Source organism: Colobus angolensis, unplaced genomic scaffold (assembly GCF_000951035.1).
Source record: "Colobus angolensis palliatus isolate OR3802 unplaced genomic scaffold, Cang.pa_1.0 Scaffold113, whole genome shotgun sequence".
In the NCBI taxonomy this organism is placed as follows: Eukaryota; Metazoa; Chordata; class Mammalia; order Primates; family Cercopithecidae; genus Colobus; species Colobus angolensis.
The window spans coordinates 6,571,419-6,599,401 of record NW_012112364.1 but is presented as its reverse complement, the minus strand read 5'-3'; the positions used below and the strand labels follow the sequence as shown (position 1 = coordinate 6,599,401).

At 36.7% G+C, this 27,983-nt stretch overlaps 1 protein-coding gene across 1 annotated transcript in view; it reads left to right on the top strand.

Annotated features, from left to right (window-relative positions):
• Positions 1-26,211, top strand: part of PSPC1 (paraspeckle component 1) — a 74,144-nt gene extending 47,933 nt beyond the window's left edge. The window contains exons 7-9 of the mRNA XM_011959223.1: positions 18,925-18,982; positions 23,227-23,396; positions 25,721-26,211. Coding sequence (XP_011814613.1) covers positions 18,925-18,982; positions 23,227-23,396; positions 25,721-25,906 — 414 coding nt within the window. The 3' untranslated portion in view covers positions 25,907-26,211. The remainder of the gene's footprint in view (positions 1-18,924; positions 18,983-23,226; positions 23,397-25,720) is intronic.
• Positions 26,212-27,983: the final 1,772 nt, after the last annotated feature.

Genomic DNA, 27,983 nt, shown 5'->3' with positions numbered 1-27,983 from the left:
TTGACCATAATTTTATGACACATGGGAATATATTTTTAAGAGTTTCAAGCATATAAGCCAGTACATCATCAATATCAGTTGTCATTTTTATTTAATACTTTATTTTTCCTTAGAAGACAAACTTTTTGTTAATTGCTGTTGAAACTATAAATTAAACGACATTTTTTACTCATTTAGGATAACATTCAACTGCCTTAAGAATTAATACATTTTTATAATATGTCTTAATTGCATTTAGGTTTGTCTTTACCATAATATAGAGTGTATTTGATTTTTTTTTTCCAGGCAGTATTTACTAAGTGGAAATTTTCTACTTATCACAATTTTTGGACACATTAAAAGCAATTATTCTGGAAGCAATGAGAATTTTATAAGATTGTTTTTTATAATTGTCTTGTGATTGTTTTCATATTAGGTTACTCCACCATCTGTAGATTAAATAGTTTCAACACTTCAGTACTTACCAGTCTTTATTTATGGGAAAAGTTTGCATTGGAGTAAATGACAGATTTTAGTTCTAGCATTTTGTTGGTGCAGTTTCTTGGAGTAAACATTGCTTCTTGGGAAAATGTTAATGTCATGAAAATATCCAAATGTCCATCTTATTTTAGCTTTAGTTGTTGTATCATGTAGTTATGAAATATTTGAGTTAGGAATATTGGGGTGATGTTTAAATTTTATGTTACTTGGTTTTAAAATCTGAGAAGTTTCTTTCTTTTTTCCTTTTTAAAATTTATTTGTTGAGACAGAGTTTCGCTCTTACTGTTCAGGCTAGAGTGCAATGGGATGATCTCAGCTCACTGCAACCTCTGCCTCCTGGGTTCAAGTGACTCTCCTGCCTCAGCCTCCCGAGTAGCTGGGATTACAGGTGCCTGCCACCTTGCCCAGCTAATTTTTGTATTTTTGGTAGAGATGGGTTTTCACCATGGTGACCAGGCTAGTCTCGAACTCCTGACCTCAGGTGATCCGCCTGCCTTGGCCTCTCAAAGTGCTGGGAATTACAGGCATCAGCCATCACACCTGGCTGAGAAGTTTCTTTTTCTTGTATGGTACATATTAATGCTTGCCTCTTCAATAAAGAAAAGAGTAATTCTTCATACCCTTTTCAGTTTTCCTGCATTCAGCTAAATACATACCTGACTTGCTATTAAAGCTTATAGTCCCATTTGACTAGTTGGGAATAGCCCTAAGTATTTCAACACAGTTTATTCAACACACATAATAAACTTGAAAATAAAGGTATGTTATATGCTAAGGCAACAGTTGGACTCAGTTGTATTTCTTTGCTTGTCAGAGGCATTCCATTGTAGCACCCAAGGGACTGTGAGGCCAGAAGGATTAAGGGAATGTTGGCGGAGGCTAACAGTGTAGTGCTTCGTCCAAGGACAGTGCAAAAAATGTTTGTTTTTTTTTTTTATCTTTTAGAGATGGGGTCTTGATGTGTTGCCCAGGCTGGGCTCAAGCAGTCCTCCTTCCTCATCCTCCTGAGTGGCTGATACAACAAGCATATGCCACTGTGCCCAGCAGAACAGTGTTTTTGCAATGTACATGATAAATACTCAAGGAGCTTTTAAAAAATGTGGGTTCCTAGATCATACTACAAAAAACAAAAAATTGATGTGTTTTTTGATCCAGGTAGATTGTAATACATTGATCTTTGATCACATTTTTTTGATAATTCCAGTAGTTTTCAACCTTGCAATATATTTGTGGAACTTAAGGAAAAATGCCTGAGATTCAGTCCACCAAGTATTTTGATTCAGTATGTCTAGGTTGGTACCAGGAGATCTACATGTTAAAGAAAACTCTACACCTTGCTTATTTCTTTCTGTTAGCAGAGATTCAAAACTACTGGCCTTGTATTGAAATGAGACGTATTGAAATGAAAATAGTTGAATTTTTCGTGGGTCCTGGGAGTGTTAGTGGAAGGCATGCTTGATGTGGTTCAACATGGCATAAGATTTATATAGGATGCAATTGTTTATTGATGGTATCTTGCTGTGTTGCCCAGGCTGGAGTGCAGTGGCTGTTGACAAGTGTGATTATAGCACACTACAGCCTCAAACTCCTGGGCTTAACTACCTCAGCCTCCCAAGTAGCTGGGAGAGTAGGCATGCTGCTGTGCCCATCTTTCTTTGTTTTTTTCTCTTTTGATTGTGTCTCCTTATGTTACCCACGCTGGTCTTGACCTCCTCGAGCTATCCTCCTGTCTCAGCCTCCTGAATAGTGGGACAATAGTTGCCTACCACTGCATATGGGTATATATCCATCTTTAGAACATGGTTTAAACAATATGACATTCTACGTGAATAGTTCCCTGCAGAATTTGGGTGTGGCAGCCTTGATATGGGCTTTCAGACTATATGTGCAGGACATACTATCTCAAACTATGCATTAATTTTTTGTGCATAGTTGTAGTAGTTTTAATTGTCTCATCCGGACCAGGGGTTGACAGCCTAGAATAGACCAGGCTCAGTTCACATGCTGCCTGTTTTTGTAATACTTGCCTTTGTTTGTTTTGTTTATGACTTCTTTGCCCTACAAAAACTGATTTGAGTAGTTGTGACACAAGTATATGAGACTGTATTGAGACTACATGGCCTGCCAAGCCTAAAAAATATTTACATCTGGCCCCTTACCTGAAGTGTTTGCTGACCTCTGATTTAGAGCCAGTCTGAGAGTTGAAGGGAATCTATGGAAAGCGGCTCATGTTAACCAAACTCATAGAACTTGTGAAGAGTCATGCAAATCTATTCATTTATATATTCTTTTCCAGTGTTTTTAGAAGGCTCACTGAGCACAGCACCTCATATTCCAGATCCAAGGATTCCTGAGGAATCCAAATTAATATTCAGAAGGTTCATTGGTAGTCATTGTTATAAACCAGAGCAAACGTTATGGGAAGAAATGGTAAAGAGTCACTGCCTTGCAGCTGATACCTGGGATTTTAAAATCTTTTTTTCCTTTTTGAGATGGAGTCTTGCTCTGTCGCCCAGGCTGGACTTCAGTGGTGCGATCTCGGCTCACTTGCAACCTCTGCCTCCTGGGTTCAGGTGTTTCTCCTGCCTCAGCCTCCCAGGTTTCTGGGATTAGAGGCGTGCGCCACCACACCTGGCTAATTTTTTGTTTTTTATTTTTTATTTATTTATTTTTTTGAGGCGGAGTTTTACTCTTGTTGCCCAGGCTGGAGTGCAATGGCACGATCTCGGCTCACCGCAACCTCCGCCTCCCAGGTTCAAGCAATTCTCCTGCCTCAGCCTCCCTAGTAGCTGTGCCACCACACCCAGCTAATTTTGTATTTTTAGTAGTGACGGGGTTTCTCCGTGTTGGTCAGGCTGGTCTCGAACTCCTGACCTCAGGTGATCCACCCGCCTCGGCCTCTCAGAGTGCTGGGATTACAGACGTGAGCCACTGCGCCTGGCCTTATTTTTTATTTTTAAGACTGAGTCTCACTGTCTCGCCAGGCTGGAGTGCAGTGACTCGATGTCAGCCCAGTCCAACCCCTGCCTCTGGGATTCAAGTGATACTCCTGCCTCAGCGTACCAAATAGCTGGGACTACAATCACGTGCCGCCACACCCGGATAATTTTTGTATTTTTCGTAGAGATGAGGTTTCACCATGTTGGCCAGGAATGGTCTCGATCTCTTGACTGCAGGTGATTCGCCTGCTTGGCCTCCCAAAGTGCTGGGATTACATGCGTGAGCCACCACACCAGGCCCATGCCCGGCAAAGTTTTGTATTTTTAGTAGAGACAGGGTTTCACCATGTTGGTCAGGCTGGTCTCGAACTCCTGACCTCGTGACCCGACCGCCTCAGCCTCCCAGAGTGTTGGGATTAAAGGTGTGAGCCACCGCACCCAACCAAAATCCCTTTAGTTCTAGTCAGTAGAGGTATAAAGAATTCTTCTTTCAAATGTTAACCCCTCTTGATCAATATTGTTGAATTTGGCCTGTTTGTCTTTAACCAGTCAGCCTCTTTTCTTGCCTCCTGCGTGGGATTTTTGTTGTTTATTTGTTTACCTATCATCTCTTGATATTAATCGTAACCTAACTTTCCCTGATGTGTCATGTGTAAAACTGAAAAACAAAAACTATCCAGTAAAAAAAAACAATTCCATTAATGTATGCTGTCAGAGAAGAGTGATCCCATTGTTATTTACTAATGAATAGGTACAATTTTATTTTCTGAAATGGTTTGTGAAGATTCCAGAGCAGAAGTTACAGTTTTGTGGTTTCCACATGGCCGTCCCTCTTTTTCTACAGTTTTTAAAGCTCTAATGAGTTATTTATGTTGCTTAAGAAGATTTGTTTTTTGAAGTCTAAGCTCCTGAAGCATTCAAACAAAAGACACATGTTACAGGGGATTTTGATGGCCTCTTCATTCACTTACGGAAATAACTAAAGAATTGTTTGCTGAAGGATTTGATGTCAGATTTAAGTGTGACCTACTGGGCTGGTAGGCTTATTTCTGGTATGATGATGGCCTAGTCCTAGTGGTTTGGGCATGTTGGTGAAAATCAAAATGGATAATAACAGACATTGCAATGGTCTCATATGTAATGTTCTAGTTATGACTAGTTTCGGTTGTTAATGTTTTTACATATTCATTTAAATAATTTATGACAAGCCAAGGAATTTTCTCAATATTTGGCATGGTACATAATTGTAACTTGACTTAGACTTTTGTGATCAAATAAAAACAAAAAGATACGTAAGTTTGTTATGTTTACACATATTCTTGGAATTGATTTGTAGGATTTTGCTGATTTGGGATATTTGGGTTGAAGGTATATGTCAGTTTTAACCAGGTATTGAGTTATTTGATCACTCCTCCAAAGATTATTTAATAGTTTTAATAATATCTAATGATGCATGGGAAACCATAGAATGTTTCATATAAAATGGGACAAATGAACATGGATACTATTAAAATACTTCTGCGATAGGCATGAAATGGGCTTTCTTAGGTGAACCAGGAGGTATGGTTAGCTTAATCGTATGCTATGATTATTAGTATTGGTTTTCTGTGTTTTATCATCATATTTGTTAATCTGTTTTGAATGACTACTTGGAAATGGTGACTGAATCTCTTATACTGTGTACACACTTCGTCAGAGGACCCTTCATTGTACTGATTAACTTTTTTTTTGGTCTTACCTTCCATTCGAGTTTCAGAGAGGTTCATAATCCAGAAAAATTATCATGTTTTCTTTTTTCCCTTTGGAGAATATCTGTTCAGACTCAGGTCATGTATTTCTTCTGATTCCTCACCCCAGCTGTGATCCTTTTCATTAAAATAATTTAAAAGAAAAATTTTTTTTAAGGACGGAATCTCGCTCTGTTGCCCAGGCTGGAGTGCAGTGGAGTGATCTTGACTCACTCTAACCTCTGCCTCCTGGGTTCAAGTGATTCTTGTGCCTCAGCCTTCCAGGTAGCTGAGATTACAGGTGAGTGCCACTACATCCGGCTAATTTTTGTATTTTTAGTGGAGATGGGGTTCCACCATGTTGGCCAGGCTGATCTTGAACTCCTTACCTCAAGTGATCCACCTGCCTTGGCCTCCCAAAGTGCTGGGATTACAGGTGTGAGCCACTGCACCTGGTCCTTTTTATGTTTAATATAGTTTATTCTTAATACTTCCCAAGTTGTATTCTAATTTTGTTCTGACTTTGTGTTCTCTGAATTTTTCGAGGTCACAAATTCTATGTTTGTCATGTTATAGTTACTGAGATGTAAACTGAGAGAATTAAGTAGCTGTTTGAAGTCTTGTTTTTCCAATGCCAGTGCAGCTCAGTTATGGTTTTCGGTTTGTATGGATCACCAGACCTTGGCATTTATTGAATATTAATGCCTCAGGTATTACACAGTTGGTACTTTGGAAAACATAGGTGGCACTGAGGTACAACTGCTGATAACATTTTTATAGACTTCATATGTGATTAAATAATGAAGAGTAACTTTTAAAAACAGCCAAAGAAACTATTTTTTTTGTGCTTGGTTTTCAACACACCTAACTTTTTACTTCAGAGTATTAGACTTACAGGACGACTGGGATGTTACCATTTTGGAAGAAAAATTTGGTCACTGTTTCCTGTATTCAAAACATAGTGCTGAACACTGTAGAGGATACAAAGGATGTCAGAGGATTTTAGGTGTTGAGTACTTATACAGAGTAATGTTAAAAGAAACAGCTCAAACGCTCTGAGAGTTTACAAAATGAAATTCTTTACTGAAGGTGTCTAGCTTGTTATTAAGTAGTCTTGGCACTGTTGTGGTACTTGTGTGTGTGTGTGTGTGTGTGTGTGTTTATAAAATGATGTGATTTATTTATTATTCCTGCTGTGTTGTAGGAATACCTCATGTCTTTTCATTTGAAATGGTAAGTTCTTCTAATAATTTTTGGTTCAGAACGGTAAGATTTCTTAGCTAATGTTAACTCCTGTTTGAGCAATCAGAGAAGAGGAGAGTCAAGACCGGCAAATAGACGTGGTTAACTAATGTAAACATATCTTGTGCATTGTCTACTATATAATACAACTAATAATAATTTTACTTATTAGTTTGAATTAGTGACAGAAGATCCTCGGAAGGCATAAAAATTTAACTTTTTGCTTCTGCTTTGTGACTTGTTTAATGTATTTGGAGCCACCTTACAGTGCTTGTTCTGTATAGTGACAATAAATTATGTTTTAGGCTAGTCAGTATCTAAGATCTTCTATACTTCATATCGAGGATAGTATCTCTGTAGTATCATCTAAAATGTTAGAACTTTATACTAAAACTAAAAAATTATGTCTATTTATGTTCAGTATTAAGGTAACAACTGGTGAGAAGTAGGCTGTAGGAACTCTGGTTTGTAAGCATCTTCTACTGATGAGATGCAGTTATATCAGTTAGATTGGTAATTATTATAATTACAAACTTTCAAAGGGTTTTACTTATTTGAGTTAGATTGATAATTAGTATAATGACAAACTTTCAAAGACTTTTACAATTTAAGGTAACTGAAAGTTTATGGGTAAGTTTGCTTCTTTTCTGAATGGTATCTTACACTACATTGTGCACTATTTCAAACCCTGGCTTTTCTGGTTGTAAGTTTACCATGGTTTTCTTAAGATAGCTTCTTCATTTGGTTTATTATTGTTTTTTCTATATTTGGTTTTAACCAATTGATTTGATTGTTACAGTAGTTTATTTTATAATGGCAAATTTTAAATCACTTTGATTTTTATGTTGGTACCACTTAAATGTGTAAAAAATGACTGTGTATTTGAATCTGTAGCTTTGACTTAACCTACTTAGAAGAAAATATGTATTAACTTATCACGATTTCAAGGCCTCTGGTAAATTATTAAGATGATTTATCTAATGCCTAATACCCCAAACAGAAATGGACACTCTCCTGTGTAAAATGTGTACTTAACTCATATGTTGGCCTTCTGTGCCTTGTTTTCCTCTTTTCTGCTTTTTTCTGTTGATGGGACCAGTTTGGAATTGCTGCTTGCGCAGTTTATATTTGTTCTTTTCTTTCACCTTTCATACCTTGACCTGGCCAGTTATGATAGTTTTACTTTGGTAAGGAAGTGCACTGGATAAGAAAGAGGTTTTGGATCAAGAAATGCAAACCAGTCACCAGCATTAAGTGAACTTTGGTAAGATTTTATTGCTAGTATTGTTTGTCTTACAGCTGATATCCTTGCTCATTTTTTTTTTAGGAGTTCTGGGTAAAATAACTAAATTTGAAGAATAATTAAGTATTATTAATGAATTTTAAGTTTTAAAAGCGCCTCTTCAGAGTGAGTTTACAGTGACAGTTGAAACTGGTAATCTTGAAAATACTCTCAGGTGTTTGCATTATAAATGCATTATAATACATTATAAATAAAATTCTTAGGAGCAGTATTGTGTGCCAGCTACTTGGGAGGCTGAGGTGGGAGGATCAATTGAGCTTAGGAATTCGAGGCCAGCTTGGACAACATAGTGAGAGGCCCGTCTCTTAAAATCTCAGCTGAATAGAAGCTTCTTTAACAATTTATTTATGTAAAATACTTATTTCCTTCTGTCCCTTGATGTATGCTAGATTGTGTTTACATTTAATTGATCTTCGGTTATAATGCCACCCTATGTATTAAAAAGCAGCCATTAATTTTTGTACACATTCAGTTGAATTTGACAGTAATATCAGAGCAATCTGTTCACTCAATTACCTGAACGAGGCTTTCAAAATACATTGTTGAATGTATTTGGTTTAAGAGGCACATGTCAAGTTAATGAACACAGTAAGTTTCCCTACTTCTATTTGTCGCCTCTATTTCTGATTTAGTATTTAACAAGTAACAACTACTTTTTGTTTCATGACTAAACCTTGCAGTATAAAGTAAGATGTAATTACCTGGGTGCAGTGGCATGATTGTAGTCCCAGCTACTTGAGAGCCTGAGGCAGGAGGATCAGTTGAGCCCAGTGAGTGTAAGTCCAGCCTGGGCAACATAGTGAGACTCATCTTTATTTATTATTATTTTTAATGTAATTGTATTCAAAAGGATTCATTTTAAAGTTTGAATATTTTAGTAGTGTATTTTTCAAAAGAGCTTTAGGTCCACAGCAAGATTGAGTGGAAGATACAGAGATTGCCTGTCTACCCCATGCCACATACATACAGCTTCTTCTGCTATCAAAATGTTTTACCGGAATGATGTATCTATAAAAATTGCTGAAGCTACATTGAGACGTTCTTATCAACCGAAGTCAATAGTTTACCTTTAGATTTGCTCTGGGTGTACATTCTGAGGGTTTTGACAAATCTGTGACATGAACCTATCATTATAGTATCATACAGAGTATTTTCACCTCCTTAAAAATCTTCTGTGCTCTGCTTCTTTATCCCTTCCACCTACCCCTTGGCAACCATTGATCCTTCTATCTCCATAGTTTAGTTTTTTTCCAGAACGTCATATAGTTGGAATCATACAGTATATAGCCTCTTCAGATTGGCTTCCAGTCACCTGGCAATATGCATTTCAGTTTCCTCTATGTCTTTTCATGGGTCGATAGCTCATTTCTTTTTAGCGCTGAATAATATTTTGGTTGTACCACAGTTCACCCATTCACATACTAACAGACATCTTGGTTGCTTCCAGGTGTTAGCAATTATGAATCAAGCTGCTATAAACATTCCTTTGTAGGTTTTTGTGTAGACATAAGTTTACACCTCCTTTGGGTAAAAAACAAAGAGTGATATTGCTGTATCAGATGGTAAGAGTATATTTAATTTTATCAGAAACTGCCAGCCTGTCTTGCAAAATGGTTACACCTGTTTGTATTCCCTTCAGCAATATGTTAAAGTTCTGGTTGTGTCACATCTTTGCCAGCATTTGTTTTGTCAGTGTTTCGGATCGTCACCATTCTAGTAGATTTTGTAGCACTATCTCATTTTAATTTGCAGTTCCATCAATGTAATTTGCAATTCTGTCAATGACATACGATGTAAAGTTTCATTTAAACAATCATATAACTGAGGAATATTTTCCCAAATATTCGTGTGTGAAGGTATTTAGGAATGCATGCATTGAGGGGAGAAAACCCACCTTTGGGTATATTTATATAAAGAGATTGTCTTATATTTTTTAAACTACCTCTCACTAACTAGCAGCAAATAATACAGTGTATTGGAAATTATTGTGTTTAATTGCCTGAATTTAAAATGTTAAGTTTTCCAAGCATTTACTATTGATTAAGTTGAAAGTTACATGCTATTGAGTTGTATCAATAGAAATGTATATTTTTTTCCTTTTCATTTTAAAACATTTAAAAAGTTTTTTGAGTGAGGTCTCATTCTGTCACCCAGGCTGGAGTGCAGTGACCAGGCTGGAGTGCAGTGACGCCATCGTAGGTCACCGTACCTCTAATTCCTGACCTCAAGGGATCCTCCTGCCTTGGTCACCAAAACCCTGAGATTATAGGCACTGGACACCATGCCTGACCCTTATTTCCTTTTTTTTTTTTTTTTTTTTTTTAAGTGAAGTCTCCCTCTGTTGCCCACGCTGGAGTGCAGTCGCTGGAACTCAGAGACCCCATCTCCTGAGTTCAAGTGATTCTCCTGCCTTAGCCTTATGAGTAGCTGGGACTACAGGGTGCACCACCACACCCGACTAATTTTTTTTTTGAGATGGAGTCTTACTCTGTTGCCCAGGCTGGAGTGCAGTGGCATGATCTTGGCTCACTGCAGTCTCTACCTTCTGGGTTCAAGCGATTCTCCTGCCTCAGTCTCCTGAGTAGCTGGGACTACAGGCGTCCGCCACAACACCTGGCTAATTTTTTGTGTTTTTAATAGAGACGGGGTTTCACCATGTTGATCAGGCTGGTCTTGAACTCTCCTCAGGTGATCTGCCTGCCTCTGCCTCCCAAAGTGCTGGGATTACAGGCATGAGCCACCATGCTCGGCCTTAAGTTTTTGTAATTTTAGTATTTGCGGAGTCTCACCATGTTAGCCAGGCTGATCTCCTGACCTCGAGTGATCTGCCCGCCTCAGCCTTCGAAAGTGCTGGGATTACAGGTGTGAGCCACCACATCCGGCCCAGTTTACTTTTATTAGAAAAGATTAATTTGCTGATGTACGTCGTTCAGTATCTTAATACTTTTTTCATGAGTTAATACTTTCTTGTCAGAGAGGCCTAATCTCTTGAGGTTTTTAAAAATACCCATGAATATTTCATGTAAGTGATTTTTGCTTCATTCTTTGTGTCTACAATTGGTTACCTAATATTTCTGGCTCCTAACTTTTTTTTTTTTTTTTTTTTGAGATGGAGTCTCGCTCTGTCACCAGGCTTTTCATAGAGATGGGGTTTCACCATCTTGGCCAGGCCGGTCTCGCACCCCTCAGGTGATCCGCCTGCCTCAGCCTCCGAAAGTGCTGGGGTTACAGGAGTGAGCCACCGCGCCTGGCTAACAGTTCTTATTTAGTCTTTCTCATGAAAATTTAACTGGTTATAACTTTACTCTTCTTTTATGTAACCACCTCTAGTGAAAGAAAAGGTAATAGAATATAGTTTGCTCACACTAAAATACTTTCAATTGCTGAATATAATTTTTGTTTAGGGAATTTAGTTTTAGGAATATTTAGATATTCCTAATTGATTAAAAAGGCTGAATCCTGTTACTTGTCAGAACTTACCATATTTTTCTCTAGAATTATATATTTTTTAGTGGATTTAAATGTTCTACATTATTTTAGCATTTTCTTTTTTTGAGGCGTAGCATGTGGTGATTCCTAGACCATTCTTAAAGCTTCTTTTGAGATAAACTTGACAGGTCTTTATCAATAAAGAATTTTGATTGTGACCTAAAAAAGAATATTGATTGTGCCCATTAAGATCGCATTCTCTCAAACAAGAGTTTATATTGATAAAGTGTTAGATGAATACCTCTTGTCATTGATCAATCAATGTTATTCCAGTTGACACAGTTAAAGCAGTTTTTATTTAGTTCAGTGAGTGTATCCTCCAGGTTTAAGTGGTCATACTACACTTTAGCTTTACCTGAGTACTGTGTTAAGTCATTCCTTTAAATTAGGTTATTGGTAATATACATACACACATAGACACACAAAATATACATGTTGAGTATCCCTTATCTAAAATGTTTGGGACAAGAAGTGTATTGGAATTTGGATTTTTTTGGATTTTGAAACGTTTGTATATTATCTAATGAGATATCTTGGGGATGGGACCCAGATCCAAATATGAAATTCACTTATGTTTCATATATGTCTTATATATGTAGCCTGAAGGTAACTTCATAGAACTTAAATTTTTTTTTTTTTTTTGAAGCAGTGTCTTGCTCTGTCGCCCACGCTGGAGTGCAGTGGCACGATCTTGGCTCATTGCAAGCTCCGCCTCCTGGGTTCATGCCATTCTCCTGCCTCAGCCTCCCGAGTAGCTGGGACTACAGGATGCCTGGCTAATTTTTTGCGTTTTTAGTAGAGACGAGGTTTCACCGTATTAGCCAGGATGGTCTTGATCTTTTGACCTCATGATCCGTCTGCCTCAGCCTCCCAAAGTGCTGAGATTATGCATCTGTCCAAAAAAAAAAAAAATTTTTTTTAAGAGACAGTGTCTCACTGTGTTCCACAGGCTTGTCTTGAATTCCTGGGCTCGAGCAATTCTTGCATCGCAGCCTCCCTGAGTGCTGGGATTATAGACATGAACCACTATACCTGGCTCAGTAGAATATTTTAAGTAATTTTGTGCATGAAAGTTTTGCCTACATTTTGACTTAAACCCATCACATGAGGTCAAGTATGGAATCTTCCACTTTGGGCATTGTGTTGGTGTTGAAAACGTTTTGGGCCGGGCGCGGTGGCTCAAGTCTGTAATCCCAGCACTTTGGGAGGCCGAGACGGGCGGATCACGAGGTCAGGAGATCGAGACCACCCTGGCTAACACGGTGAAACTCCGTCTCTACTAAAAATACAAAAACTAGCTGGGCGAGGTGGCGGGCGCCTGTAGTCTCAGCTACTCGGGAGGCTGAGGCAGGAGAATGGCGTAAACCCAGGAGGCGGAGCTTGCAGTGAGCTGAGATCCGGCCACTGCACTCCAGTCCGGGCGACAGAGCAAGACTCCGCCTCAAAAAAAAAAAAAAGAAATGAAAAGAAAACGTTTTGGATTTTGGAGCATTTGGGGTTTGGGATGGTTATGCTCACCTTGTGTCTTGATAGCCCAAGTATTAAATATTAAAGGAAAAATATCCATGTTCTGCACAAAATGTGTAATGTGCCAGTAGTGGCATGTTTACCACATTTTGGAAAATATTTGTTAGGTTAATTTACCTTACTTAGTGCAATCTTTCTGTTTTATATTTTCATGAAAGAAGACTGACTGGGACTTTAAAAATAGTGCTTCTCAAACTTTTTGGCTTCCATATTTCTTTAATTTTCCATATCACTAGGAAAAACTATTGAGGCCTCCAAAGTGCTGCTAAAGGAATATATCAATATTGACCATATTATAAGCCAAAGCGCATTTTAAAGAAAACGTTACAGAATTAAGAGTCACTTTCTTCTACATTTTTGCAAATGTCTTTAATGTTCCCTTCAGTGCAGTGGGAAGAATGGTATTGTTTTATGTTTTGTAAATTGTTTTCCTCTATAAGAAATGGTCGGCTTCCCACATTTGCTTTTGTGTTCCATTTATTGCAGAAAGCTTTTTAATTAAAATGCGTCAAAGAAGACCTGACATTATACGGAGAAGTTATAAGGGAGGAGTATGTTAATAACCTTTAAAGATAATTGTGGATTTTTTTTGATACTACTGTAAAACTTAAAAGTACTCTTAACATTGAAATTAATTGGACTGGCTGGGCATGGTGGCTCACACCTGTAATCCCAGCACTTTGGGAGGTTGAGGAAGGTGGATCACTTGAGCTCAGGAGTTCAAGACCATCCTGAGCAACATGGTAAGACCCCATTTCTACAAAAAACACAAAAATTATCTGGGCGTGATGGTATGTGCCTGTAGTTCTGTACTCCGGAGGCTAAAGCAGGAGGATCGCTTGAATCTGGGAGGCAGAGGCTGCATGAGTTGAGATCACGCCGTTGCACCCCAGCCTGGGCAGCAGAGTGAGACTCTGTCTCAAAAAAAAAAAAAGAAAAAGAAAAAGGAATCCGTTGGGCTGCTTTGAATTTTGAATAGATCTTTTACCCATGCATGATTTTGTAGTGTCATGTACCAATCAGAAGAAAAATACTGATGCATTGACCTAAGCAGATTATCCAAATGCTAATGTGTTTATTTTACAAAATTAAAAAGAAGTTATATGTCTCCATATTGATCTCATAGAAAATGCTAACCAAATACTGAAGCCAATAATTATAGTGTCTCATATAAAAATCTTGTTCCATGAAAAAAGTGTTTCATTCAGCATGCAACCCAATCGTGAATGCTTTTTCTTAAAATAACCATCCTGCTTCAGAATGCAGCAGATGTACTTTGTGGACAAATCCTGTTTTATTGTGAAGAATATGAAAAAAGCATGTACCCATGGATAAAGATTTAATAAAATTAACTTTTACTGCTTCCTCCAGGTATTCATAGTTTAAAAATTGAAAATACAATTTTATCTATGTGTCAAATGCAGTGTTTACTATTAAAAATTGGGCCCAGGTCTCTTGGCTTGTGCTAAAGTGCTGGAACTTTTCCCAGTCATTACTTTTGCACCATTGAATGTGGTAAATGTTGACACAGAGAAAAGTCTGATGATATATTATAGCTAACTTTATCTTAGTGCCAGGAAAACATGAAATAGTTATGACTGCGCTTCCTGAGTCTTGGGGACTCTTGGAACTCCATGACCTACACGTTAAGAACGCTGCGATGATGGAATGCTCTTTTGACATGTGGTTCTGGGAATTAGTCATACTTTGCCTCCTTTTTGGTCATCTGTTAATTTAAGTACACTTGAATTCCAAGCTTTGAGGAATACATATGTGTAATTCTTTTTCATGGAAAGGCATACAGTCTTATAAATACTACAAAGATAAGTTAAAATCTCGCCTTTTATTAGGCTTTGACTGTTGGAATTCTTTTTTTTTTTTTTTTTTTTGGCTGTCTGGGACATGGAGATATGTTGGAATTTTTGAAGAATGAAAGTATCTTGTGAACGTCAAAAATTTTGTAACTCTTTTTTAGTAGAATCGTATAGGCTAGCTCAGCCACTTAGTATCCCTATTACCTTGACTAAGTTATTCAACTTGGTGCCTCAGTTTCATTATGTCTAAAATGAGGTAACAGTAGGCCTACTTCATAGAGTTGAATCAATAATGTAAAACTGAGTTCATCATAGCTTTATTTTAGCGCACTGCAGTCTTTTGAGGTGTTGGTTACAAATAATTTGTTTTGGCTTAAACCACAACTCTTAATTTTTTGTAATGTAATAAAACATTATTTAAATTTGTAAAAATATCACATATATGCACTGGTTCTAACTTAAATTCTAATTTGAAGTGTTATTAAAAGTCATTCATAGAGGGAAGTAAGGGTCTTATGTATTGCTTGTTGGATGGGCACACAGTTGGGAATTTTTTCAAGTGATTCTTATTAATATTTGATAGATTTAGTGATAGTGAAGAATGCTGTATTTCATTTTACAAAATCATCTTAATATAATCTCTACCTCTTTTGTATTTTACTAGAAGTTTGTAGCGGTGGGTTTCTAGAAAGTAACAGCCTTGAAGACATGACTGGGAAACTGAAAATTTCTTTTGCCCCTTCTAAAATAGTTACAAAATGATGTCATCAAATTACACTCTTTTTTTTAAGAGCAAAGCTGTGTAAAATAGTATTCAATAATCATCTTTAAGATGTTGTCAACATTACTAAGTACAAGTGTGTGTATATATATATATTTAGTGAAAAATGCTGTAATGTGCCTCATGGATTGGTATTTTATTTATTTATTTTTTAATTGATATTTTAATACAGTAATATGCTATAGTAGCCTGGAGTATTCTAAGATATTCTGATTATCTCATTTAGAGAAAGGTGTTTTAGAACTTGTACCGATTTATAATATACCACCAGAAGGGGAATGTTCGTGTTTAATAATTGACTTAAAACCATAGTTATTTTCAGTACATTGATACATTTCCCATGAAATTTTTTTAATGACAATGGATTTAATAATATAAGAAGGGGCTGGGCGCAGTGGCTCACGCCTATAATCCAGCACTTTGGGAGGCCGAGGCGGGCGGATCACGAGGTCAGGAGACCGAGACCATCCTGGCTAACACAGTGAAACCCCGTCTCTACTAAAAATAACAGAAAAATTAGCCAGGCGTGGTGGCAGCGCCTGTAGTCCCAGCTACTCAGGAGGCTGAGGCAGGAGAATGGCATGAACCCGGGAGGCACAGTTTGCAGTGAGCCGAGATTGAGCCACTGCACTCCAGTCTGGGCGACAGAGCGAGACTCCGTCTCAAAACAAACAAACAAAAAAAAACAGTAAAAGAAGGTACTTTGTGAATAAGAAAGCTCACACTATTCTAGGAAGTTATTCTAGAAAGTGATACATAAAGCTGAGAATATAAAGAGTAGGATTATAGGCATGTGCCACTACTGCCCAGCTAATTTTTTTGTATTATTAGTAGAGACAGGGTTTCTTTCTTTCTTTTTTTTTTTTTGAGACAGAGTCTCACTTTGTTGCCTAGGCTGGAGTGTAGTCTTGCGATCTTGTTTATGCCCTTTTTTCCTGCCAGTGAATCCCAGGCCAATAGTTAAGGTATTAGGGTATATAAGGGGTAATTGAAATCTCAAGCAGTGAGACTGTAAATAATTTCCCTGTATTAGTGGTTAGATATTGAATTCCTAACCTTTTATAGTGAAGACAAATTCAAAAGTAAAAATATAAATTGAACTCCTGTCCTCCCCGAAAGTCATAATTATGAAATCCGTGCATTTCACTTGATGGTGCAGGTGCGTAACCAGCTTCTCAACAACAAAATATCTACTATATTTGCTTGTTACAGATACTTATCTAGATACTATAGATATTATTTTTATAGCTAGAAGATTCTGGGTGTGTTGAAGCATTCTTCACTTTTATCAGTAAGTTCTAAGAACCTATCAGTAGTTTCTACGTAGTGATAAGGAAATGGCAATTTGATTTGGTCTACTGAAAGTAGTGAGAAACATAATCTTTATTTTAAAATAGTTTTCTAAATGTAATGCTTGATCAGTAGCCAATTTTATATCACAGTCTAGCTTTTTTTTTTTTTTTTTTTGAGACAGAGTTTTGCTCTTGTTGCCCAGGCTGGAGTGCCATAGTGCAATTTCGGTTCACTGCAACCCCTGCCTCCTGGGTTTAAGTGATTCTCCTGCCGCAGCCTCTTGAGGAGGTAGGATTATAGGCATGTGCCACTACTGCCCAGCTAATTTTTTTGTATTATTAGTAGAGACAGGGTTTCTTTCTTTCTTTTTTTTTTTTTTTGAGACAGAGTCTCACTTTGTTGCCTAGGCTGGAGTGTAGTCTTGCGATCTTGGCTCACTGCAACCTCTGCCTCCTGGGTTCACGCCATTCTCCTGCCTCAGCCTCCCGAATAGTTGGGACTACAAGCACCCGCCACCACACCTGACTAATTTTTTTGTATTTTTAGTAGAAATGGGGTTTCACCATGTTTACCAGGCTGGTCCTGAACTCCTGACCTCAGGTGATCTGCGTGCCTCAGCCTCCCAGAGTGTTGGGATTACAGGCGTGAGCCACTGCACCCCACCTCAGTCTAGCTTTTTTTGCAGGTCAGTAATAGTATCCATTAATGGTCACAACTGTTATGATGAGAAATTTATTTTTAGGAAAGTTAAAACATGGCGTTTAGGGCTGGGCATGGTGATTCACGCTTGTAATCCCAGCACACTGTGAGCGTGAGGCAGGAAGATTGCTTGAGCCCAGGAGTTAGATACCAGCCTGGTTGACATAGCGAGACCCTATCTCTATAAAAAAAGAAATCAAAAAATTCTCCAGGCATGATGGTGCATGCTTGTCGTCCCATCTATTAGGGAAACTGAGGCAGGAGGATCCCTTGAGCCCAGGAGTTCGAGGCTGCAGTGAGCTATGATGATGCCACTGCATTGCAGCCAGGGCAACAGAGCGAGGGTCTCTGAAAAAAAAAATATTAAAAAAGATTTTAGAAAGGTTAGCATTTAAATGTTCTAAATAATGTGAAAAAGCATTTTTATCTCTTCATGATGGTGTTTTTGTTGTATCGTAGCTTCATTCATTGTACCTTAACTTCATTCATTGTACCCTAGCTTCATTAAGATTACCTTTGGACATCTCCGTTTAAGTTAGGCAGTTTTTTTAAGGAGCCACTTGTGGCTTAATGGCAATTACATTTCTACCATAGGCTTTTATTTTATTTCCAGCTTTATAGGTGCTTTTCAACAGTGTTTTGTATTATCAAAGGGAACTTTAAATGAACATTTAGATTTTAATAAGATTGCTTTTTCAAAAGTATAGCAATGATACTTTCTTTAAACATTTCTGCAATTGTCTCATAATGGAATGTTTTTCATGATTGCTACGTTTAACAAAGTTTTCTGTGATTGGAAATGGTCATCAAGTCAAAGTGAAAATTGCAATTTTCATATGTTATGTTGAGTAATTTCACTTAGAGATTTCATTGAAGTTAATTCTGTATCACTATTGTTGGTAAATGAAGAGCTTTTAGGAAGCAGTTTTTGTAATGAAATTTCAAATGTTTTGAATATTTCTATTTTATAGCTAACTGTGTGATACTTTCATTCAGGTTTTCAAATAAAATTACCGTGCAATTAAAGGAAAGCAATGTTATGTTGAGCTTTCAGTAATTGCTTGTTGGGCTTTCTGTAGTGCCTGGATGGAATAATGCTTGAGTAGATAGATAAAAATACATGAATGAATTATAATTTAGACAATGAAGATTGTAACCTTATTTTTAGCATAATTCCCTAAAGCTGTTTGTGTTACATATTTGAATACATTTCAATATGAACTTGGTAACAGTCATTTCTATTTTAAGACTTCAGTGACCTGGGAGGAGAAAATAATTGACTCTGGTGGTTGTTATTACTGGATTTTCCTTTGCTTGGAATCTAGGCATGTATCTTTCATCTATTGGAATAAAAACATTAAAAATAATCTGTGGTATATTTTATATAATCTGGTTCATTAGTAATCTAATCTTGCAGTATAAACTGGGTGCATTAAGTGTTTGTAGTATATTAAGCCTGGGAGACTGAAGTTTCTTTTCAGCATTCTTATTAAGTATATGATGATGGAAATTTTTCAAAATTTTTAATGGAAAATGATGTCCCAATTCACTCTTTTCTTTTTGATTTTAGATGGGAAATGTAAAGTCATAAGATCGATAGGTTGACTGTGACAACTATGTTTACTTACAGAGAGAACAGGAAATGAGAATGGGTGATATGGGTCCCCGTGGAGCAATAAACATGGGAGGTAGGGATTTGAAGCAAAAGGCTTTTGTAACTTATCATTTTTGGGGGGACTGTTTATGCTGTTTGTGATATATTCTTAGTAAGAAACTAAAATATGGAACCAACATTTCTAAAGGTGAAATCTCTTACATCCATTAAACTGGAATACCATACATTTATATTAAAAATATATGCTTGGGAAGAAAATTCTTACTTTGTTTTTGTTTGAAGGCTAAAAGATGTGTTATACATTCATAGGCTTAATGAAAGAAACATATAAACCAGGTTGTAATACAGCCTGAAAGTAGTTTAGTCATCACATTGTGTAATACAGCTCTGTCTTTGCAGTTTTAAAATCAAATTTTATGCTTTCTAATTGGCTTTTTGTTTGTTTGTTTTGTATTTTGAGGCAGGACCTCACTGTGTTGCCCAGGCTGGAGTACAGTGGTGCAATCTCAGCGCGCTGAGACCTCGACCTCCTGGGCTCAGGTGGTCCTTCCATCTTACCAAGTCGCTGGGACTACCGGCACGCGCCACCACGCCTGGCTTATTTTTTGTGTTTTTAGTAGAGACAGGATTTCACCATGTTGCCCAGGCTGGTCTTGAACTCCAGGGCTCAAGCAGTTTACCCGCGTTAGCTTCCCAAAGTGCTGATGTTACAGGCGTGAGCCACCTCGCCTGTGCTAATTGGGCACTGGAAATGGATAGTTTCTGAGTAGGAAATTGATAGGTCCTGAGTGTGTTTTTAGGCTTTTAGAGAGCATTTTATATACATTTCTGTCTTAAACTAGCTTTTTGTGTAACTTTAAAGCTGTTTTCCTTCACTCTAATGGATATTGAACTTTTTTCTTTTAACCTGCAGTGTTGGGCACAGAAGCGCACTCAGTCTTTGTAGACTGTGACTCGTCAGGGGAATTCTGTGTGTCGCCAGTGCATATTTTAGAGTTAACTAGGTTTTTTTGTTTTTTTTTTTTGAGACAGAGTCTCGCTCTGCCCCCAGGCTGGAGTGCACTGGCCGGATCTCAGCTCACTGCAAGCTCCACCTCCCGGGTTCCCGCCATTCTCCCGCGTCAGCCTCCCGAGTAGCTGGGACTACAGACGCCCGCCACCTCGCCCGGCTAATTTTTTTGTTTTTTGTTTTTTTGTAGAGACGGGGTTTCACCGTGTTAGCCAGGATGGTTTTGATCTCCTGACCTCGTGATCCGCCCGTCTCGGCCTCCCAAAGTGCTGGGATTACAGGCTTGAGCCACCGCGCCCGGCCGAGTTAACTAGGTTTTTAAGAAAGTATATTAGCAACTTCAGTATGGATTTGCTCGTATAGCCAAGTTGCAAGGGAAATAATGCCAAGTAAATCACTTAAAGGAAAAACAAGTGTGCCTTACTAAATTTCATAGGCCTTACTAAATTTGAAATTTGAAATGTCATACATTTAAAAGTTGGGTAAGGAATTAAATTTTATGAAATTAATTGTCCCACAAAAGCTGTTATGAAGCTAAAAATCTTTATATAACTTAAATGCACATATTGTTTTAAAGATTACACTACCATGGCAAACAATATACTTAACACGCACACCCATTTACAAAATCAAGTATGTTCTTAGCATATATAGTCTATCAAATGAAACTTAAGTCATGTGTGAAATGAACATTTTCCATGATAAACTTTTTTTCTTAAACTTTTCAGTACTACTAATCAGATAATGTGGAGTCATGTATTGCTGTTTACTTGGTCACTTTTTACCAGTGAGTAGTTAGTAAGTGTCTCTGGTATATGCAGGAAGCAAGAAACATGGCCCTTGCCCGTAAAGAACTTAATTGTGAAATTACTACAGTGGATGCGTGAAATAATTAATGAACCAAGAGCGTCTGCATTCTAAATTAAGAAGCATAATTGAGTATAGTGATGTCCAAGTGGTCCAATATTTATGTCTTTTTTTTAGAGTAAATGCTGGGATGGTATTTAATATAATCCATGTAATTTTAAGGATTTTAGGAATAAGGTTATTATAGATTATAGGCAGTTTAAAAGGCTATTATTATTAGAGTGACATTAACATCAGAGCTAAACTTTAAAATAGTATAAAACTTAAAACCATTTCTGGCCGGGCGCGGTGGCTCAAGCCTGTAATCCCAGCACTTTGGGAGGCCGAGACGGGCGGATCACGAGGTCAGGAGATCGAGATCATCCTGGCTAACACGGTGAAACCCTGTCTCTACTAAAAACTACAAAAAACTAGCCGGGCGAGGTGGCGGCGCCTGTAGTCCCAGCTACTCGGGAGGCTGAGGCAGGAGAATGGCGTGAACCCAGGAGGCGGAGCTTGCAGTGAGCTGAGATCCGGCCACAGCACTCCAGCTTGGGTGACAGAGCGAGACTCCGACTCAAAAAAAAAAAAACCATTTCTGATGGCACAGAGATACTCTGCAATTTTATCAGAAGAAATATAAGAATATGCCTTTAGAGTCCTTATTTAGTTAGGAATTGAAGATAACTTAAAATTTTTGTGAAATTTTATTCACCAGAGGACCTATTTACATTTTAGCACTTGCTCTCCTAAAGTCCAGTTTATCTAATTTTCTCTTCAGTCTTCATTCAGTGTGAGACTTCATCATAATGGTTTTCTAGAGCTATTAATTATTATCATCCAGTTGGGTTGTTGAGAAGTTAAAACTGTCGTAACTCATCAAGTTACATTGATAGAAAGTGGCAGCAGATTTTCTGGTATATCACTAGTGTGTATAACCAAGTGAAACATACATTATAATGCTACCTTTCTAGTAACCAGATAATGCTAACATTTCTTAGATCTTTAAATTTATTTATAGCTATGTGGTGGAAGATGTGAGTACTAAAAGTAAAGCTCTAAGTTAACTACTGTTAGTTGGAAATATTATTTTTGATTTTTTTATACCCATAGTTGTGTAGTTATTTTTGAATCCACCATTGTAAAATTACATTCTATTAAAGAGAAAGAGAGAAAAAAGAAACTTAATTTGTTTTCTGGGGGATAATTGAGGTAAGATGCCTCTTAGATACTGTTCTTATACTCTCTTCATTTCTAGTTGTAGAAATTATTAAAAATAGCTATTTAGGGCTATACTGAGGGAGTGGAAATATTCTTGGATAAAGTCTGTTTATTGGCAAGAGCGTTTGGGGATGAATGAAATAATTCCTTCCTATGAATTTGCTAGGTTTCTGGGGATTGGATTTGAAGAGCAGAAGTATGATTCCAGGGGCTGGTAGGGACTCAGTCATATAGAGATTTCAGCTTCATTGTAGTGTGTATTTGAGAAATTGAGTTCTTATTGTCAGAAAATTGACCTATGTAATGAAATACTAAAGAAAACGCTGAATTAGAATGACTTTGTTATAAATTTTTAATGATAAACAAGCAATAACACTTAAAAGGGAAAAAAATTTTCAAAGAAAATGCCTAAGAATATGTTGTATCCGAGATCATCATATATGTAGTATTAGAGTGCAACACTGTTTAATATGAGGTAGGTGGATTTTTTTAATGAAAAAACTTGAAATATTATCAGATTGTCCCCATTTATGGAATTTAAGCTTGTCAGAAAGATCCAGATAGCTATATTAATATTTTATCTGCATTTGGTTGCGGTTGCTTTTAAAAATACGTTTTGTTATAAGTCATTTCGGTTTTTTTCTTTAGATTCCATATTTCAAAATAAAAAGTTAAAAAAAGAGTACCTCCTGTAATTTAGCAAGGTATTCCATCAACTCAGGGAGGAAAAAAAAAAACTAAGATGAGAGGCTAGTTATAATGATCTTTATTTATATATTGCAGAAAATGATTATCTCTCTAGCAACTTAGCATAATTTACATGCTAATATTTTTAGCCATGGGTTAAAAAAAATTAAGTGGTTTTGTAAGTGCTAATCCTTTGTTACTCATTTAAACTGGTAAAATGTAGTCCCCTTTGTTAGGGATTATTTGGTTTAAAAGCCTACTATAACAAATAATACTGATGTCTCAAAGCTTGCCAACTGTTAGAGTCTCAAATGCCCTAAAATGATTGATAGTTTCCTTCTTGATTTTATGTACCGTTTGGCTTGGGGATGAAAATTCTAATTCTAGAGTGTAGGTAGTGCTGTATTACAGAGTAGATAATGCATACCCCATTCTCAAGGAGTGAAAATAATTGTGATAACGGTCTTGGTATATAGATTGCATAAATATTGTTAAATTTTTAATGTTTACTAAACTAAGATAGGACAGCTCTAAGTATAGATTGTTTTACATAGATGCGTTTAGCCCAGCACCTGCTGGTAACCAAGGTCCTCCTCCAATGATGGGTATGAATATGAACAACAGAGCAACTATACCTGGCCCACCAATGGGTCCTGGTCCTGCCATGGGACCAGAAGGAGCCGCAAATATGGGAACTCCAATGATGCCAGATAATGGAGCAGTGGTAATGTATCACAAACATTATTTTGATTATATTCAGTAATGTACACTTCTGCATCAAGGATAACTTCACACTTAATATAATTTGGTATCATTTCTTTTGGCAGCCAATGAAGAAGAAAATTTTGTGACATCATATGTTGATTTATTACAGATAGTTTTTTTTTTCTCTCTCTCTTTTTTTTTTGAGACAGAATCTCTCACTGTTGCCCAGGCTGGTGTGCGGTGGCACGATCTCGGCTTGCTGCAACCTCCGCCTCCCACAAACAATTCTCCTGCCTCAGCATCCCAAGTAGCGGACGCAACAGGCATGCGCCACCACGCCTGGCTAATTTTTGTATTTTTAGTAGAGACAAGGTTTCACTATGTTGGCCAGGCTGGTCTCAAACTCCTGACCTCGTGATCCTCCCGCCTCGGCCTCCCAACGTGCTGGGATTACAGGCGTGAGCCACCGCATCCGGCTGAGATAGTTTTTAAGTAGTCCAAGAATTAGGATTACTGTCTATGGCATGCTGTGTGTGGTACCTCAGTATATAGCAAATGCATATGTTAATTAGTTATTTTTCTGTGCTTTTAATTTGTATCCATCATTTACCAGCATTCTAATGTTCAAGTATTTTATGATGGTGTTCTTTTCCTATGTGGACTCCTTAGATTTGTTGGGGACAGGAGTCCAATATGTATGAACACACAGTTTTCAGTAAATATTTTTGTTAAAAATATTACCTGTCATGATTTATTGCAAGGAATTTAGTTGTAAAATAACATTAAAGTTTTTCTGTATTTCTAAACCACTATTGTGGCATTCTTTTCACAGAATTTTAAATTACATTTAATAACTTTAAAGTAGACAGTTTTTTGTCTTGATCTGAGAGTGTGAAGATATCTTTGTGTAGATTAAATACTATGAAAACAAAGTTTTTCCGTTGTAATTTTTGTTATATTTAAATATATTAATAGCAGGAATGATACCTTTTATCATTTCCATTAAAGTCTATCACTATATAAATGGGACTTTATACAGGCAAACCGTTTTCTCAGTGTTTGTTAATGCTTGTTCTGAATAACGTTTTGAAAGGGAAGTTGTTTGGTTATCTATTTTGAAAAGGCAGTTTAGTTTTGAAACTACTATATGAAATCTTGAGGCGCCCATGCTGCTAAGAAAGAAAAAGCACTGCCAGTTAGACTCAGAGCTGTCACCAATTGTAAATCCATCGTGATGAGAGACGTTAAAAGCAATACATTGTATGTCTTAGAGTTGAATGCAGCGTTTATCATTATTTTATTTGCTTCAAATGTAGTCTTTTAAGAATGTGGAGAAATAGGACGTGCTGGCAGTTGGATTTTTAAAATGATAGTTTATGCAGGGAGATAAAGAGGCAGTGCATGGCTACTATGAACAGATGGTGCTTAACACAGTGATTGCGTTTATTTCCTTCAGTAGAGGCTTTATTTTATAGTAATATGTTTGAAAGCTAGTAAAAACTTACACTACTTTGGTTAAGTTTTTGTGTGGCATATAATCAATGGAAACATAGAAGTAACATTAACTGTCCCATTTTTTTATTGTCTCCCTGAAATTGTAAATTTTATTTAAATATCACCCTTGGTCTTTTTTGCACTGACATTTTACTGCTACACTTTAGGGAGTTCTGTCCAACCTTTGAGATTAATATGTATGATTATTGTGAGGTTTTTCAAAATGCTTAATTCATATGTTTAGTTGTGCTTATTAGTGCATGTTATTACATTAATTTTTAAAACTATTTTCCCAATGATAATACTTCAAGGAAAACACTCTCAGAAGTTTCCATACTGAAATCATAATTCTTTGTGTATGTTTGTATTAGTGCTTTCTATCTTCAAGGAATTGATGTAAAGATTTTTTTAGAATGTTTACTTTTAAAAAACAACATGATGCTGCTCCCCAGTTTTGTTTCTCTGATTTTTATTTTAAAAAAGTATTTTTCTTACATGGCATAGTTTCATGCAATATAAACTTTTGAAAAAAGGAATAAGAGCTTTATTATAATATTGTTTAGGCTTAAGATTACATTTGCTTCTGTCACGAAATCAGTTCTTTGTTCTTGAAATTGGGGCATAGCATTAGCAATATGTAAATCTTCAGATGCTGCATTTTTTTAAAAAAACCATAGTAACTAATTAAATTGCTCCTTTCTTCCTTCTATGTGTGATCCTGATTCTGCTGGACTTTCTGCCGAACTTCATGACACCACCACTTGGGATTTTGCCAATTTTTCTTGTCACTTATATTTGGCGTGTTCCAAATGGACTTCATGTTCTGTTCCTTATTGTGTGGTATCATAGCACAATGACAGATTTCCTCAAGGACCGCCGTCTCAGATGGGCTCACCTATGGGGAGCAGGGCAGGTTCTGAAACCCCTCAAGCACCAGTGAGTGGTGTAGGTCCTGTGAGTGGTGGTCCTGGTGGCTTTGGTAGAGGAAGTCAAGGGGGCAACTTTGAAGGCCCTAATAAGCGTCGTAGGTATTAAACATTCGTTCATTCTAGAAAAAAAAGTCAGTGGTATGCCTTTATACTTTTACCTGTTACCTGGAAGAAATGGTTTTATTGTTAATGTATGTAGACCTGAAAGTTGTTTTTTTTTTTTTTTGTACCACTTGAGGTTTTGTAATTTTCTTTATTCATGAGCTTTGTAGATTAGAATGGTAATGATGCTCATCATTTTGAATGTTGAAATGTGTTTGTGACTTTAGCTAAATATAAGTATTCCATAGTACTGTGAAATCTATGTAGTTACTTAATCTCAATAAAGAAATCATTTTGGATAATTTAAAACTGTTATTAGTGGTATTCTCTTATGGTCTTACTAAACTCTGCTGTAACAGTAATGCTTTGGTTGCTTTAACTAATCCTAGTCGTTAAAAATGAAAATGATTTTGCTTTTTAATTTGTGCAAGTAGCACTGAAGATAGAAGCTTAATTAATGAAAGCTAATGTCAATAAGGGGTAGATAGAGTAGTATATGTGGGGGTGGGAGGGTATGGGAGTTTAATTTGTATAAACCACTGGTGTTCTGTGAAATCGAAATTTCCACCTACATTTCATATATATTCTGAATATTCAGGTATTCTGAGACAGATTATTAAGGATATCTTTGTCCTGTGATGATTTTTCCAAATAAATCTTTTTCATCTTGAAAAAAACTGTTTGAAGGCAAATCTCTTTTGCTTATAAAAAATAATGTCTAGTTGTAAACATACCTGCCATTATTTATTTGGTTTCAATATCTAGACCTTACTCAATTATTATCATACAGTTAGTGTTAAACATTCTTTAAAATAAAACAATACTGTTGGGTTGGCTGTTAAGTGAGGATTTGCTGTGTGATTTGTGGTGAATTAGGCATTTCTTGAGAATGTAGGTTTCTAGAAGTATTAAAAGATGGCTTGACTCTGCAGTGTTGTAAATATTTCCCTAAAGTTTGGACATTTCTCCAGTAAAACTTGTCTGATGGGTTAGAACCGTTTGTCTCCAAGGAATGGCAGTGTTTTTTTTTTTTTTTTTTAAATTGTTTGTTCATGTTTTTCAAGATAATGCTGAGACATCAAAAGAGTGTACTGTTCAAGAGGTGATTTTAGAAAGCAGATAATTACTTGAGAATGGCTAGAGTCATTGAAATCTGAATAGCTCCCTTTACTATCAAATACCTATTTTGATTTTCAGTACTAGGGAGAAACTGATTTTATCACATTATAATGTTTATTGCAAAACAAAGTCATAACTGTATTTAAAAATTTGTATGTTGGTCATGTTTACTTAAAATTACATTTAAGGAATAATATATGACTCATATCACAAATCTAATTCATCAGACACTGATCATGGCATAGCTATTTCTCATAAAACATCACAATGGTTTGCTATATCATGCTTTCAGCACCTTTCTGAAAGATAATATGCTATTTTAAAATAAACAGTATGTAAATAGTGGTATCTGTTTTGCTGGAAGGTATAGTTTGGAAAGAAACCATTTAAATTTTGCATAAAAGCAGTTGGTTGTAAAGCGTAATTGATGCATTCTTTTATACTAATTAAAATTTTCGTAGGTACTCTTTCGTGCTCTATTATTTTCATGTTCTATTATTAGAACTGTTTTCTAAAATTTACGGCTTTTGTTTTTGATAGTTCTTTGAAAACATGATTTGGTGATTGTAAAATATAGTCAAAGACTATTCTCATGTTTCTCATAAGTATGAGGTGATGGAGAGTGGGATTTGCTTTAATTTGTGACATTAATTGGGATATGGGGAGTTTTAACATTGATTACAGTTTTTCAGTGATATCTGTTGCACTTAAATCTACATTTCCCGTCATCTATATTTTATCCATATAATTCTCAGGTAATTTTTAGCATTGTATTTCCCTTCAAAGCTGAAATATGATTGGGAGAAACTTGATCCTTTGATGTTATACCAAGCTACCTTTGGCCAAGGCTGTGAAATTCTGTATGATTCATTCAAGAACATTTGAAGGCCAGTGCACAAAAAGATGTCTTAATCTCCTGAACATCCTAGTGTCCAGGCTCAACTCTGGCACCAAGAACAGAG